Here is a 17,551-nt window from a genome sequence, read left to right on the forward strand (position 1 = left end):
CAGCACGGTGCTTTCTGAGCCAGGCTAGTGAGCTGCCATTGCCAGCGTATGTTCAAATGGGTAATAAAGGATATGAAAAGTCTTGCATGACCAAGTGGTGAACTTCATGTTAACTGTGCATTTAGCAGTGCAAATCTTTAAAAGTGAAATCTCCAGTGCTTTCATTTAATTGATAAACTTTGCAGTTGTGGTTTGAAGAGCCTGTATAGCCATTAAATGTTAGGTCTGTTTACTGTTTTGGCTTCAAGTGTCAATGTTTAGTCAAGACCTTTTCTGAAATGCTGGGAACTCTTTAGCACCCTTCCGTATGGTAGCTGCAATTTAAATTAAGGCTGCAGAGATGATTAAGGGAGTGGCGCACCTTTTGTACAAGGAGAAACAGAGAGAACTAGGAGTGTTCTTCCTGGAGAAGAGGAGGCTCAAGGAATCTTACAAATGTGTACAAATACCCAATGGGAGGAGGGGCAGACTCTTCTCTGTAGTACTCACTCAGGGCAAGAGGCAATAGGCACAGACTGAAACATGGCAAACTTCATCTGAATGCAAGAAAACAGTTGTTTACTGTCAGGGCGGTCAAACCCTGGGATGACTTGCCCAGACAGGTTGTGAAATCTCCATCCATGGAGGTATTCAAAACCTAACCGGATGTGATCCCGGGCAACCTGCTCTAGCTGACCCTGTTTCAGCAGGGGTGTTAGACGAGGTAGTGTACCCATACTAAACGATTCTGTGATTCGGTGAAGGTGCTTATATAGTTTTATATATACCATATGTGTATGATAATCATGCTCATGATTTTATATGTGTGTGTAAGTATAAAATCAGCTGTTAACCACTAGAGATACTTCCAGTTTTCGTATTTAAAAGTCATGTACGTATTGTTGACCAAGCCACTATGCATATACGTATTTACTCCTGACTCCTGTCTGTTCTTCCTCTAACACTCTCTTGATTTGCTTCAAAATGTATTTAAATGTGAAGTAATTCTTAGGAAATGTCTTTTTAAATGACTAATACCAGCTGTGTGGGTGATTCTGAAGACACTTATAAAAGGATCGTAGCTTTCTTCTGTCCCACCCCATTTCCCTCATTTTTGCACAAGTGCACGTGGTAGGAAAAGCAGCCTTAGCCATAAGTCCTGGCCTTGGTTTTTTAGGTTTTCTTGGTTTTCATTGGTTTTGGGATGGGGGTTGCTTCTATTTGTTTGGTGTATTTTGGGTTTAGATTTTGTTTTTGTGGGTGGTTTTTGTTGTTGGTGGGTGGGTGGATTTGGATTTTGGTGTGGGTTTTTTGGGGTTTTGTTGGTTTGGTGTTTTTTTTGTTTGGCTTTTTTTTTGGAATGACATTTCATCTTTTTTTTGGAAAGACTTTTGCAGTACCTTCAGACACTCCTGTTCTTCCTCAGTGTTTACTTCACTAAGAAGAATGTATGTTCTAAGAGCTGCTAAACTAACTAACCTGTTTTGTCTTTACTCAGAAGAAAAAAGGTTTGTAAATGTACAGTGTATGTGGAAGGGAGCACAGTTGCAAATACTTGATGCAGCTCTGTGTCTGCAGAATTAGACCAAAGTTGAAAACTGACATTTGCAAATAAGGCTTTTTCTGAGATTTCAGTAAGTAAAGGATTTATTAATAAATACAGGCTTCAAAAACACAGTCTTGATTCAACATTTGGATTTCGAAAACCAAAGGTACTTCCCATATGCTCTTACTGGCACCAGAAATGTTGGAAATTGTTGGGGTTTTTTTCTAAACATGGTTATAATGATGACAGATTTCAAATTGATGTGGTTTGGTATGCAGTTTATATTAGTGAAGTCCAGGAACCATTTTCGAAGCGAACACTGAATTTTATGGTTGAATTATGTAAATGTATAATACATGAGTATCTAATATATATATCTTAGGAAATGCTATATTAGATAAATAAGTCTGTGAAGTGTTGCTCCATTTTTTTTAAAATGTTTGTTTGTTTCTACATATCTATGGTGTAAATTTAAAGGCTATTTCAGAGTTTAATTTGAAATATTACATATGCATTTAGTATGGATATGAGGGGAAAATTTAGCTTACACAGTTCTGTTGTTAATTCTGTGGCCTGAAGAAGCTTTTTTAATGTAATGATTACAGTTTAAAATCTCCTTAGGTCTTTGCTTGAATTATTCAATTAAAGAGTTTGATTCATGTACATTTCATTCCTGTGTCTTAACAGCGAAAAAGGATTTTGCTATATTATTGATTATTTCCAGCTAAAAAAAGTATATTTAATGCGTAGAAGATTTTTAGGAAAAAAAAAAGAAAAAGCCATTAAATTATTCTGCTTTTTCAGATAAAACCCATAGTTATTCTCTAATTCTGTTTTTCAGTTTCCATAGCTAGACGTGTCCAAGACCCATTAGCTGAGCTAGTGAAAATTGAGCCCAAGCACATAGGAGTTGGAATGTATCAGGTAAGATAATACGCATCATTTAATCTAGGTGATCTATCATGATATAGAGCAACACCGAAATGCAGGTTTTTAATTGTCAACTCTTTACATGTCCTTTCAAAGACATTTGTAGGGTTGATAGAATGGTAGTAAATGCTTAGAAGTCATAAACTACCTCTTTTTCTAATCTCTACTTTTAATGATTGTGATTGAGACTCTGTAATGGCTGTAGCCAGATGTATAGTCTATTAAAAACAGCAAATTAGACAGGTAACCTGATCTGTAAAGCTTTCTCTTTTTTTGTATTGTTACAGCAATGGGGTTTTAGCTCTTTGTGTAAAATACAATGAGATATTGATCCTCCATTTAGAAGCCATTAATTTGTACTCGTAGGTGCATTCCTTCTTAGAAGTTTGTAATAAAAGTATTTGTTTTGAAGTATTTCATTTACTAAAGCTGAATTGGAAAATGTTTGACAATTCTTATTTTTATGCAGTTTTGTAGGTTATTTCTGAGAAGTAAGTTTAACCTTCAAAACGAAGTGAATGATATTGAGAAGTGGTACATAAGTTATTGTCATTTTATAGCATATTGGCATCAATTAAGGAAAGCATTTATGCATGTGCTTAGGTCCCACCAAATAGAGAGGTAAAAAAAAAAAAGATAATTAAGCATGTGCTTTTCTCTATTTTTGAAACTTTAGCATGTGAATAAATTTGAAAGTCTGGAAAGAATTCAGAACAGAAAGCACAGAACAGTCTGGATCTGTGCTTTCAGGTTAGTGCATGACAGTTAATGGGATAGAATGCAATTAGCTTTAGTGCTACTGCTAAAAGTAGCATGACAAAGAAAGGTGCTGTGAAAAATGTCCAAGAAATGTATATCCTGTTTTGCTTTTAAAGAACTGAGGTCAACATTTTTGTTGGTTAAGGTGCTGCTCAGTACTGCTTTTGCAAGCCCTACTTGTATTGCCACAGACTATAAAATTTACTCATGTTGCTTGCTCACTGCGAAGCTTATTGGAAAAGGTAACTTTATATGATTAATCTTTCAGTATGGACTATACCACAGTTTTGGAGGAAAATGAGATTGAATGGCTGAGATACTGTAGATTTCTGTAACACATATATCGAGATTGCACTTAAAATGTGCTTTAATGATGGCAGCTATACATCAGGAGGTGCTCATCTAGCAAAAAGAGGAGCTTCAGTCTGAAGCATAGTTTGTGTTCTTGCTTGTGGAGGCCCACTGGTTTTATCTATAACAATAGCAACAATAATGAAAAGTGATGCAGTTTCATTGTTGTTGTTGGTCCATGCTTCAAGGAAAAAAAGTATTTAAAAAAAAAAAGGTATTTCAGCACTTTGAGAAGAAGTTGGTCATTTTTTTGGTAAGAAAAGTTTTAAAAAATCAGTTCCAAAATGGAGTATTTTACTATTTGAAGTGTACTGTGAATACTGTAAGTATCAGGAATTTGTAGTGCTGTGGCTAGAAGGTATTGGTATAGATGCACACTATTTACTATGTCTCATGTGCACATTGTACAAGCATACATATAAAGTGAAAAGGCATGGAGCTGGTGGTGGTTGTGTGATTTTTTGAGCATGACCTATTACCAGATTACTTTTGCAATGAGGGTATTGCAGCAGTTTGCTACTGCCTCAATGGCTGAAGCTAGCATCATTTACTTTGTGCTGAAACAGAGCAGGGTAAGTACTGTGTTCCTGGCCCTTTCAGAGAAGCTTCTTGGTCCACTACAGGTGTGTTACAATAAAGGCCCAACCACATTATTTCTTCATGTACAAACTGGTTACATGAAAAGTTTCAGAGAAATAATTCCTAAAAGCCTGGTAGAAGTAGACAAAAAATTGTTCATTCCCAGCTGTCTATACTTTTAAGTCTCATCATGGTTTGAATAAATCCTCTGAGATAGATACACCTCCTGTCAGAATTCCTAAGTATCACCACAGAAGCTGTAAGATGCTCATTCAAAGATACAGAAAATACTGAGGTACTAGAGCTTTGTGACACTATGGTAAGCAAACCTGCACTTTTGAAAGGAAAGTCAGAAGCTCTGCTGCCCTTTGGGCGTGAGAGCTCTCTCGTGGCAGGGAAAGGGTGAGAAGGGGAATTAAGCTGTTATAACTGGTCTTTCTTCAGAGAGAACAGGCATTTGTTGGCACCTCAGAGGGCAGGCATGGAAAAAGCTGTTGTGTTGTACAGGGAGTCCCAGAGTAATAGCTGATATAATCCCTCAGATAAAAGAGTATATCAGGTACCTACTTTTATATTGTCCAAGACAATTTTAAAGGTTTGACTATGTTTAATTTATAATCTAACATCTGGCTGTAGCTTTTATATTTATTTCTAGGATGAAATACACAACGATCAGAAATGTAACAGGCTTTTCACAGAAGTGGTTACTTCCTTAGCCCACTGTAACTATAAACCTAGCATTTAAATATGACCTCTCCTTTCTTAAACACCCTGAAAGGGATATTTAAGAATCTGACAAATCCAGGTTTTGGCGTTCTTGTCCTGAAGGACAGCCATAGCGCTTAGCACTGCACTCAGCCTCTGCTGCTTTAGGCTGGAGCTGCGGGAGGCTGCCGGGGGCGGTGGGGGCCGTACAGAGGCCATGCAGCACAGGGAGGGTGGAGGTTTCCCTAGGGATGGTTCCATGCTGGCTGTGTGTGGATCAAGGTGCGGGCTCCCGAAGGCGTGCTCCTGCCTTTTCTGCTATTCCTGCCCAAGCGCCCCAGTCCTCTTCTGGTGCTGGTACTGGCTGTGTGGTGTGCTGGTTGGCATAATGGGGCAGCAATGCGTAGCCTGTGGGAGGAGTGGGGCTAGCCCTGAGTTCTGACTGACTTGGGACACACCAGTTTAAGATAGCCAGAGGTCCCAGACTACTCTACTTGAAAGGCAATGGCAGAGACATTGATTTCTTTGCCTTTTCTGGGAAAATTTTCTCAGAGGTTGAAGTGAGAGGCTGGTGAAGCAGAACCTGCCTGAAGAAGGCTGTAGCTTTTGTAACGGGACTGTGGCACAGGAGTGCTGTATGTTCAGCTGAGTGACCCCTGTGCTGCTATCAGCAGTGACAGTGGCGCTGCAGGAGAGTGAAGTGGCCATGTGTTAGATCTGCTGCTCACAACACGAGCTTTCTCAGCGTCTGTGCCGGAAGGGGCTGCGTCTTCTGCGGTCACTGCTTCCATGGGACTTTGGATCCCTCCCACCTGGTCTCTTGGTACTTCATGTGCACGCTTCTGAGAGTATTGTTGTTTTCTAGTTCTTCTAGTGCAAGTTACCCAGGCAAATCTGCTCTTTTGGATATAGATACTTGGGGTATGGAAATAGGAGTTTCCAGGTAGCAGATCTCTGTAAATTGAGTCCCATCAGCTGGGATTTGTGTTTACTTATTTTAGATGACAAAAAAAATTGAAACTTGTACTTGACTACCTGCTTTTTTTCTCATTACAAGTTATGATTCTGAGTTTGTGCACTACCAAGAAAATCAGGTTTGTCAGAGAAAAATAAACAGGTCCTGGATCTCCTAACAGGTATTTCCTTAAACAAAGAGAAGCACAACCTGATTTATTAGGGCCTCTCTCAGACTAAATTCCAGTTGCCTAAAGGTCCTTGTCTTCCTTCATCTTTATCTCATTAGGAAAATTGTTCTTTCCTCCCAGACAGGAACCTAGCCAAAATTAATTTATCACCTTCAGGCCATATTACTATGATTTCTTCTGTAGTTGAACATGAAGATGATGCCCAGACTCTGCCTGATACAGAATACGCTTGCCTTGCCACCTCTCCTTGCCAGTTCAAAGCTAAATTCCTATCGGGGAAGAAGCAGTTAGTGGCTTAAGACATTATTTCGCTGCAAACCAAATTTTGGCTGATGAATTACCACAACAGTTGTAATGATCTTGGAAGATGTAGATAAGAGTTGAGAACAAAGCTGCTTCACAAAGATTGTGTTTAGGGAATTGAATTCCAGAGCAAAGAAGATGAATAAAAAGTTTAAAAAAAGATGCCTAAAGAAGAAAAAAATTCCTTCCTCTCGAATAGAAACCCGATTTTTCATAGGAGAATAGAACAGCACTAGCGTAAACCTTGTCTATCAGTCCCCATCAAAGACAAATAGCCTCAAGTAAAGGGGGAATTAAATTAATAAAGTTCTTAAAAATTCAAAATCTGAATTTGTATTGTAAGGCACAGAAAGGTGAAATAATGCTGAGGGACTATGCTAAGTTTGGTTGGTCTTTTGCTGTTCATTTAATATGCAAAATTGCTGGATACTAAAACCCCAGTAACCTCCAGGGAGAGAGCTACTTGAAGCACAAACTCACTTGTAGCCTAAGAATAAAATGTGGTGTGTGTTGAAGGGTCAGAATTTTTGCTAAGTTATGTATAATATTAGAAAAAATGCACCATGTCTGATCTTGAAAAAGCAATATCCTATTTGGTTTTTATAAGTTCTAGAGTGCAAAAATCTCTTAATCATGTATTTTTGTACATGGTACCATCTTCACTGTTTAACACATTCGAAAATTAACATCCCCAAAGGATGTAAGAGATAATATATGTAGTTTTGTAGCCTCTGAAGTGGTAAGATACTTGGTCCCAGATGTAGCTGGAAAATTTTGTGCCAAATAAAATTTGTAAACAGTATTCTTAAGTAGCAATTCCTTCAGGAAAAAAAATACGGTTGAGCTAATTCTTAGTTTATTTTCTAGATAATGCTGGAAGGTCCTGGTCAGTGGAGCATTTTGTAAAGCCTCATCAGCATGCCTAATAATAATTAAATTTGGAATGCATTTTATGTCCCTCTTGTCCTTTTTCCTCCTCATTTTCCTCTCGTTATTGAAATGCACCAGGTTTGCATGTGATTATTACCTGTAGGATGTTTTATTACTTCAGCTGCAATTTGATATGCCTTTTAGGCTAGGATTTTTTCCCTGAAAAGATTGGGTATGTTTTGTTAAATGACAATGCAACTTTAGGGAATGCTTCTAATCAGATATGCTTCCTCCTTAATTGGACCAGGTCTGTCATAATTATGGCATTGCAGCTATAAACCACTTTAAAATCTACAGCCAGCTAGTTAATAGCGAGGCATCTCACTGAAGTCGTGTCTCAGTTCGTGTTGGGGAGGAAGGAGGTTTTTCCCTTTCTCACAGAGGGCTGTGTAGAACGCTTTCTGTTGTTGCAGGCCATCCCCGTGTGGGTCCGTCCTTCCCTGCCTCAGTGCCACACCATGCTCATGCTGATGCGGGGGAGATCTGGTGGGCGATGGTGGAACAGTGTTCCTGGCCTCTCCTGCACGTGACTGAAAGTGCATGTAGCCCTTTTAGTTTGTTGCATTCTTTAATCACTTTTTTCTCAAAAGATGTGTGTAGCATCACACCCCATCAAGCGTTTCTATACCTCCAGCAGGTACCTGTGTGACAGGATTGGTATTAGAAAGGAGTGGCGTTAAGCCAATTTTTGACAGTAAAACCATTTAAGATTTTATTACTCTTCTGGACACCCATCATGGAAATGATTTACTTGAGGAAACTGACTGTATATTTAATGCTTAATAGTTACTAAATTTGGAGATACTTGGGAGGTGAACTACAGCAACATCTTAGAAACACAGGGATCAAAGGGACCTGAAGGGTATCTTTAAGTACAAGACTCAGATCAGATACCGTTGGGTCAGCTTGATAGCGGTGTGGGCTGAACAAGCCTATGCATTATTTCTGCTTGTTGTCTTTCTTGCAAGAAAAGCTGGGTTGTCCTCTGCGCTGTGGGTGCTTGTCAGCTTGTTCTTACAAAATCCTAGCAAAGATAACTTGGTAGCTTTATTTGTTAAGCTGTTCTGAGGCTTAATAAACTTTAGATACATTTCTTTACTATCTGAACCAATATTTTGGGTAAACTAAACGTTGTATTATTTCTCTAATAGTGGAAACTTGAACATTAGTGTTTAAATAGAAAGATTATAATGAAAAGAGTTGTGAAGTAGTTGTTGCAAACAAGAGTTGTCATAATCTGACCATTTGCCATCACAAAGAATCAGTGTCTGGTTTAAGAAAGTCTTTGTCTTCATTTTTTCTTAAAGTAGATACACAGTTTTTTAATGGTGAAATAGGAGACTTTTTATCCTTCTTGGTGTCTGATTTTGCTTATATATCCTTCACAAAGTATGCTGTTGTTTAATATCATGGAGCAAAGTACTGGAGCTAGCTGACTTTTCAGTCAAAAATACGCATTTTTCACCAAGTACTTAAGAACTTTTTTTTTTTTTTTAATTGACCCATAGGGTATATGAGTAGTTAGGTGTGTTACTTGGATAGCATAGGAGAATCGCTCATGTAGGATGTGAGAATATGATGACATACGATGTGCAAGAGCGTCTTCTTTTAAATCTCTGAGGTGTGATTGTCAAAACCACCTCAAACTTGAGCTTGCTTTATTAAGCTTATTAAAACAAATGTATGGGGGTTTACAACTTACATTTTTCTGATTAAGAAAATGGGACGTCTTATTAGGTGAGCAGTGCTTTATATTGCATGATTCACATAGCTCCTGTGGAAACTCCGTTCAGCCGGAACGTTTGCTGGTCAGAATTGTAGGTTGCTGGTTTCAGCACCCAGTTGAACAGCCTGTCTACAAAATGCTTCAGCATTCCTTCTGTATTGCTACACTGAGTTTATGCATACAGTTAGACAGAGAAGTGAACCTCCGGTGATAAAATTGCAGGTTTGTGAGTTTGCTTATGGTTTTCTGTACTATAATTGAAATGATTGCATAAAGAGAACCTTTGCTTAAACACTAGGTGTCTGAGGATACCAATGCTCAGTTCTATATATTTCACAGTAATCAGACCACTTATTAATGAATGTATATCACTCCTTTTGGGCAGTATATGGCAGCTAGTTAATTATGGGTGTACCTTAAGTTGAAAAATCTAGTAGGAAATATGCTGGTGGACTAGAATCTGAGTGAAACTGTTAGGATATCATGAGGGAAAGCTGGCTGTTCTGATACTAAAGAAATTCCTAAACAACATGGACTAAAGGATATGTTGCCATTACTGTAAATAAAATTTTACAATAGTAACTGGACAAATTCTGGGCTGCTTCTGTATTGCATCTTGTCTCTGAACAAATTCACTGGGACTTGAAAGACTGGAATGTATCTCAATAAAGGAAACTTCAACCCCTCCTGTGAACCTGTAGTCTCCTGCAAATACACTATTGTCACAGAATGTTTCTGCAGCATACTGCAAGGGATTGCGTGCTTTGAAATTTGTGGAGGAGAGGAGTACTCAGTTTTCAGGTGTACACAAACTTTTTGAGGGATGGGGTGTGGTGGCTTTACCTATAAAATATTGTGAAGGGCAGGCAAAAAAAAATGAATGTCTTGTCAGTAGGGAGAATTTTTTCTTTTTTTTTTTTTTTTAAGCAGCTGAGTAGGCTGGTGAATGTGTTTGTGATTAATGCAGGATTTTAAACACCCAGCAACTTACAGAATCCTAAATTGTCTTGTAGTAGTGGTGAAGGATTAGCTTTGTGAGGAAAGCAAGCAAAATTCATGTATGTTTTTTGCCCAACGTCATTTTTAGGGTAAATTATGTGCTTTTCATTTTGAAAAGTAAAGCCTTGTGAACCAAGCCATCTGACGTCCATGAGAGTAAAATCTTTGCAGACAGCTTTGTCAGAGAGAGGTGATCATCCCATAATGTTTTTGGACGCTTCCCCACCCCAATGAAAATGAAAAAGGTGTGTAAAACTTAAGATTCCTTTCCAAGTAAGTTACACCTCTGGCAAGTTTGTGTAATTTAATCTTCAGCAGCAGTTTTACTGGCTGCCAGGGATGGTATCCTGTAACTTGGCAGTCTCTCCGATTGTGTCTACGTATTCCCTAGCTGGCAAACAAAAATCTGCTGTCCCACCAGCAAAGCACAATAAACTCTTGCTAGTCTATTATGCCCAGTTATAACAAAACAAAGGGATACAGAAAGAAGAAAAGTTATGTTCTTAATTATTTTAGCTAGTAATCTGTATATATTTACTGGCATCTCCGAGAAAACATGCCAGCTCAGCGAGGTGAGATGCTGCCACTTTAAGGAAATGAAGGAAAATATGTGCGTGTGTATTTACAAAGAGTGCAAGAACACAGTGGTGTCACCCCATCTGCACATGTCACTCACAGAGCTGCCCATGGACTGCATCTCTTTTCACTGCTGTCACCAAAAATGCACTGTAGGCAACATTTGAAAACTTGTCAGAGGTGTGCCTTTGTAAGCAACCTGAACTGCACGTAAATTTTAGATATTACTGCTAATAATCCCCCTTTTGCATTGCAGCTGTTAATTGTTAGGGAGTTTGTATCTGCATATGTGGGGTTTCGTAGAGCTGCTGAGGTTTTAGCAAAAGTAGGGAAGAATCAGAAATGTTGGTATACTCAGGTGGGATAATCAAGAAGGTGTTGATAGGAAACAGCTGCTGGACAGGTTTGCCCTCCCTCTCAGTTTGTTTCTGATTGCTTAATTACCAGCTGTCTTGGCAGAAGTTTGTTGGGAAGTTTTTTGTTGCCATATGACAACAGCCTTGGTGCAAAGTCTCATGTGATTTGTGCTCTAATCGGATTAAAATTGCACATGTTATTGTTCACAAAAAATAGGTATAAAGGTTGTTGACTTCCAGACTACTGCAAAAAAGGTAGACAGGAACCCCTGAGCAGAACTGCCCAGGTACAGGGTAGCCTGTTTAATATTTCAGTTTTATTTTTTCCTCGTTCCGTAAACATACTTGGGCAGAGCTAGTTCAAACACGGGCAAGCTGAGTTATGATCCAGTCAGGCAGATTTAAACTCTTTTGAGAGACTGTTCTGATGTGGGAGCCAAGTGGCAAGAGGAGCAAAACAGGAGTTGTGAGAGGCTGAGATCCTGCAAACAGGCTGGATGAGACTTCTTGGTGCATTGGTTTGGAAACACTTGGTTGACTAAAAGGTGGAACAGAAAAGAGGATGATAAAAGTCTGTCTTTGCAAAAGTATTTTGATTGAACAGCTTCAGAAATGGGTGAGATGCTGTTGGGTTTCCTCTTTACATTTCAGGTGTTTAATAACCTGAAGGGAAAATACATAATTTTAGCATTGAAAAAAACATTCAGTTCCTTTCATTGAGGTTTCAATTAAATTTTCATAACCTAAGTTCTTTACATTTTTTTAAACATTCATAAAAATACTACAGTAAAAAAAAAAACAACAGCCAGACCACTGATGGTTACTCTTGGCTTTACCTATATCCATGATGTGATATTTGTATTCACAGAACTTGCATTTCAGGCTCAAACATTCATCTTTTATGTGAAGTAATTTAATCTTTAAGATGCTATGTTATGAATTCTAGTCAGATCTTAATGTAAACATTATAATGATAAAATTGATTAAACTATGACCATAGTAAAAGCATCTTTTTAGTGTGCAAAGTCAGGTAAAAGTGACAGTGGGGATGTGAATCACTTGCTTTGAATGTGTGTGGGGGGTCAATTTAAACATCATGAATGTAAATATTCATTATTTACATTAGTTAGTGGAATTCCGTAGTCACTGCTTGCTGTGCAGCGGTCATCTGTTGCATCTGTTGTTTTGGTTTCATGAATTAACAGTATATTCATTTGACTCATAAGGAAAAATACTAGTATTATCGTACTTTTGAGTGATTCCATGTGAGTTCATAGCACAGCAGCTGTTGACTTGATACCCAAAAATCTGGAATCAGCAATAAATTTGTATTCCCCTTCAGTAGGAGACCATAACTGGCAATTTAAATTCTTACGATATTTTAAACCCATAAATGGTTTCTTAGTAGGTATGGTTCTAGTGGTAGATATTATCTAAAAATAAGAACTTTTGGTATGTTTTACACTGAAATACATAAAATAATTGTTTTTACTTTGAACCAATATCAAATTATGGAATGCTCCAAGAACTCATTCATAGGTTCACTTGAGCTATGATTTTATTTTTCTCAGTAGCTGTTTACTATAAAGTGTAAGTAACTGATAAAAATCAGACATTTTATGGTAAAGTTGTGATGCACTGTTAGTGCACGTATTTGTTTAAATATTGGATCTGTATTCAAATTTTTCCTGTATTCCTTAAAGTGAGATGAACTTTAATTAACATAGGATGAATTTAAGTTAGTGGTGGTGTTCCTCATAGTACTTCTGTGGCAGTTATGTCATTTAATAGATATCACTGAAAATTGTAGTCTCTTTTCACTAAAAGACAATATAACATGCAAAATTTCTCTGATGTTTTGTAATTTGTTGCTTTTTAGATTTTTATCTTGCTAATAACACTTTTCCTAACAAACAGTTTTGAAAAAATCATTTTAGAAACTAAAATCATGTCTCACTAGACAGTGCTTAATATCTGTGACCTTTATTTTTGTATCAGGAACATAAATATACACTTTTTTCTGTGTCAGTCATTGTCTAAGATTTCATCTTTGTTCTGCTTTCCATTACATACCATGAATTATATGAAATTAATTTAATCGCTACTCCAAACAGAAATTAAATGTGCCCTAATCCAGAGTTACGTTGTTTGCTTTTACAACTGTAAGTCATAAGTAATTAATTTTCCTTGGAAAATTAATTCGCTTACCATTCCCAGTAGCATCATATGTTGACACAGGGTTATAGATAGTTTAATATTTTTGTTCAGCATGTTGGCCTCAACTTTGGAAGACCTTAAAGCAAAACAAATTCAAATTTACTCAACTGTATATAATTTAGGGTTATTTAAAGTGAATGTTGTCTTTATTGCTGTCAACCAGCTGACGATGATAGTTCTAAAATTATATTCAGTCTTCCAGAAAACTAAAGTCTATGGACAGATGTGACTTATGTCTTTTAAAAAAAAAAATAAAAAATTGTTTCACATCTTCGCATCAGACATTTGGACAACATGCCCACTGGAGCACCATCAGTAGTTGAAAAGTCCTTGGAGAACAGAACTATATATTACAAAGCCTTGGGATAGAGGCAAGTTTTTTTCAACACACCTTATGTTGCTTGAGACGCCGGTAGGTGATTCATTATTCCTTTTGCACTCAGAAATTTCTAAGTTGACTTAATCTGGAGCATTGTTTTGTTTCCTGTACTGTTGTGTGCAGAAGGGCAGCGCGTTGCAGCACCGAGGGGCAGTGCGGACCCTGGTGTGGGTGGCCCTGCTGGCCACAGCTGACTGTCCTTCGGAGATGGCGTGAGCAGTGTGGGCCTTCAGCCTTCCGGAGGCAGAGAGGCAGCTTTTAAGTCTAATCTTTCATTCAAGTTAAGCCTGGAGGACCCTTTTTTTTTTTTTTTTTTTTTCTTTCCCCTCTGCGCAGCTCCATAAAACATGGTGTTTATTACTTTGGTTTATTTTTATTTATTTAAGTCTCCCAGCTGAAACGCCAGTGATGGCAGTGTTGCAGTTCAAACAAGCAAGGCTTATTTTATAAATGTCCCTTTGTGGGTTGGTGGCTGCATTTTTGCCTGAATGCAGGGGGTCGGTATCAGTGACGTTTAATTTAGAATTTTGGGGATGGAAAATAGAAATTGACATTTAATTCCAGTGTAAAGTTACTGCTAGATCAGGCATAAAAATATTATTGCATTAGCAATCACAGGAAGAAAATAAACTGAGTGCATTGACAATATACAGTCACATGGCAGACTTGTGTAAAATAGACAGATGTAAGAAAATACTTTTTCAGATGCTTTTTTCACCACAACACATTTTTAGCAAGTAGAGAGGGTGCAGAAGAGTATTCTACTAACAGAATTAGGTCCCACTAATAGTGCCAGCAAAGGTAAAATTCACCTGTACATAGCAAAATTGTGTATAAATATTATCACATATCTCTTATACAATCTCTTACAGATACCTGCATGTATATGCAACATCCGTGAATGTGTTGAGAGATCTCCATTAAATTCTGTATCTGTTACTTTCAAATTCAAATATTTTGAGTTTCCTGATTCTGTGTAAGATGCTTAATGCCACTGTGTGTATCTGTTAATGTTAACAGGTCTCATTGGGTGTTGCTAGCTGTTTCATTATTATGGCTCAATTACTTTCAAAAGACTTCACCATGATATTTAAAAATACAAAATCTTCTGCAAAGAAAATCAGTCTGGTGATCTGAGTTTGGCCACGTACTTCCTGGCAGCCACGTACGTTACTGAAGGTGCAGCCTACCTACCACCTGTCTTCCTTACCTGGGCTGTCAGACTTGGCAAAGTGCAACTGGTACTGAGCCTGCAGAAGTTGTTAATTTCCTCATTTTCATCTACTCTGTGATACAACATACCTTCTGTCTCAGGAAAATGAGGAGGCACCAGGTCTATCCCTGTGTTATTCTTTCTTAGGGGAGCTTGTGCCGATTATGCATACAAGCAGCAGGCTCCGGACACCCTGCCCTAGTGTATCAGCATTCTCCTTACAGTTAACCTTCTGTGGTACTATTATCTATGTAATGTATGTAAATGTATAAAAATTTTGGGAGCCAACCAAAAGCTGTTGCTGTTCATACAGATTTCTTGGCAGTGGGAGTTTGTGTTTCTTTTGGGAATATTCCCATTTATTTTATAGTGACACTGTCTAAATTTGCAAGAAAAATGAAGTTAAAATAATTACTGTTTAAAAAAAAAATCTACAAAAATTCTTTCTTCAGGCAAAATTTATATTTTTGTGTTCCACTGTAGTTTTGGATTAGATAATTCAGAGTTGGCACTAATTCTGAAAAAAAACATTGAGCTATGAAGTACAATAGCAAAAAGCCCAAGAAGCATGAGTGAATGTGTACAGTGTCTCCTAATGTAAGTGCCTGGCTCTTTGGAGGCCACCAAGAAGTCTACAGTGATTGACGTGCATTCTGGCAAAGCTTTTTTTCTTTTTTTCTTTTTTTTTTTCCTTTTTTTCTTTTTTTTCTTTTTTTCTTTTTTTTTTTATCCCCTGCAACAGTGTTGAAGTCAGTCAAAGTGTATAGACAAAGCTGAGTGAATACCAGTTTCCCCAGTACAGGGGCTATTTTTTCAGGAAGTCTAACTCAAACCAGATGTTATGCTTAGACCTAGAGTTTGTTGCTGCCAAGCATCTCATCAGAGGTCAGAGTTCTGGGCTCAGGGCCCTGCTAGAATTCTTTCACAAATTGCTATTCGGTGAGGTTTTAATCCTAATGGAAAGAATAATGTGCTTGTAAAATCTGCAGTTATTACAAACACAGTATACATATTGTGGACTTCAAATGACTACATATTTCATTCCCATAAACAGGGAATGCAGATGAATGCAGTGTGTAATAGTTTTAGACATTCAAACTTAAACCAACTATATAGTTTATACTACTGTTAACCATTTGCATTCTTAACACTCCTGTAAAATGAATAGTAATTTTGACTAACAATTGGCAGCTCGAAACAAAACAAAATGAAAAAATCTCCAGCACATTTTGACTTGTAAGCTGTTTCCTGAAGTAAATAGGAAACCTTATGCTTTTGAGAATGTTCAGAAAACACTTTGCTAAGGCACTAGGTTTGGCACGGTTTGTTTCTTTCCTTCTTTTCTGTCTTCTGTCTCAGTTTTTAAATAGTTTGGTAGCAACATTTTATGGTTAAGTTAATCTTACTTCAACTGTTGCTTCATACAGCTAATTATTCATCCCCAAAACCTCAGAGTAGGCTGTATATATCCCAGTTTACTAAAAACAAATGTTGGTGATACAAAGTTATAAGAACAAGGACTAGTGATGAAAAATCTCACTATATTTTTGTCTTCTTGTTGGAATCATTAGTGATCAATTTGTGCTGTGATTCTGCTGAAGAGAAGTTTAGATGTAAAAAAAATCTCAGGTAACTTTGGTAGTGTGCTGCAGCCTGCAGGTAGAGAAATGCAGCTTGATAAAATATTAAGATTTTGGATGTCAGAAATGTATGCTATAGAAAACAGCGCTATGGTGTGAAACTGGATGATGTAACTGATATCTCACTACAGTGAGGCTGTAGTGATGAGTTGTTTGAGTTTTATGTTGGGTATCATCTTAGTTTTCAACGAAGGCTGCTGAAGAATCATATCTGTATTTTGATAACTTCAAACTTTTAAGTCTTGAATATGTTCAGTTATATTAAATATAACTCTGCTATTTTATCTCATTCTAATTTATGAATTTTATGTAAGTCATAAACATATTTTCACTTTGGTGAAAAGTGTAACAAGAAAAAGATGGTGTCGTTCAAAAGAGTTAATGGTATCCCATTCGCACGATCATCTTAGCAATAGTCATGCTGGAAAGGAGATAAATAAGTATAAGGCAGTATGTCTACATTAATACTGTAAACTTAGAGACATGCTGAGGTGTTAATCTACTATGCAATCTATTCTTTTTTTATTACTTGTTTATTATGAGAAAACTGCATAGTGAATGTTGATGCTACAGTACAGTTGTTACCTTTTGGGGCAGCAATTTTTTCGGTACTGGTATAACTCTTCAGTAAGCATCTGTATTGGCTAGATTTGTTTCACAGCCCTGAATATAGAGATTTGTGAAATAAATCACTGCTACATCAGTCCAGTTATTGAATAGAAGTTGATGAAGCTGGTATTTGAATAGCAAACCCATTTTCAGAGATAGTACACATTTTTCAAAGAATAGAAAAAATAGCTTTGTTCCTGCTGTATCCTTTAGAAAGGAAAACGTGGCCAAAGCGATATTGGTAAGCTTTTCCATTATAGTCTACACTTGCAGAAATAATATTTTTCCCTTGGTTTATTGAGTAAATGTGACGTATGTTTGGATGTACAGAACTGAACGAGAAAACTTGAGTTCTTTCAGTGAGCAGTTTATAAATTTTAACTTTGTTTTGTTAGAAACTGTTTTTTGATTAACTGAGACTATTTCTTCTGTTTAATAAACACCTAAACCCCCATAAAGACATAGTACTTTTATTGCAAGTCAGATAATCTTGGTGCAAGCTGCTGCTTGAAGGTGAGAAAGCGAATATTAAACATGGATTGAAATTAATACGTACAACCTAATCATTCAGATGCAATAAGAAAAAGTGGAGACAAACTGCAATCTTAT

At 37.3% G+C, this 17,551-nt stretch overlaps 1 protein-coding gene across 4 annotated transcripts in view; it reads left to right on the forward strand.

Moving 5' to 3' along the window:
- The window catches only part of SRBD1 (S1 RNA binding domain 1), a 128,433-nt gene that overhangs the window by 74,363 nt on the left and 36,519 nt on the right, over positions 1-17,551 (forward strand). For all 4 annotated transcript variants that reach the window (XM_055725841.1, XM_055725843.1, XM_055725844.1 and 1 more), the window contains one exon: positions 2,367-2,449. In XM_055725841.1, coding sequence (XP_055581816.1) covers positions 2,367-2,449 — 83 coding nt within the window. The remainder of the gene's footprint in view (positions 1-2,366; positions 2,450-17,551) is intronic.

Source organism: Falco cherrug, chromosome 13, assembly GCF_023634085.1.
Source record: "Falco cherrug isolate bFalChe1 chromosome 13, bFalChe1.pri, whole genome shotgun sequence".
NCBI classification, from domain to species: Eukaryota; Metazoa; Chordata; class Aves; order Falconiformes; family Falconidae; genus Falco; species Falco cherrug.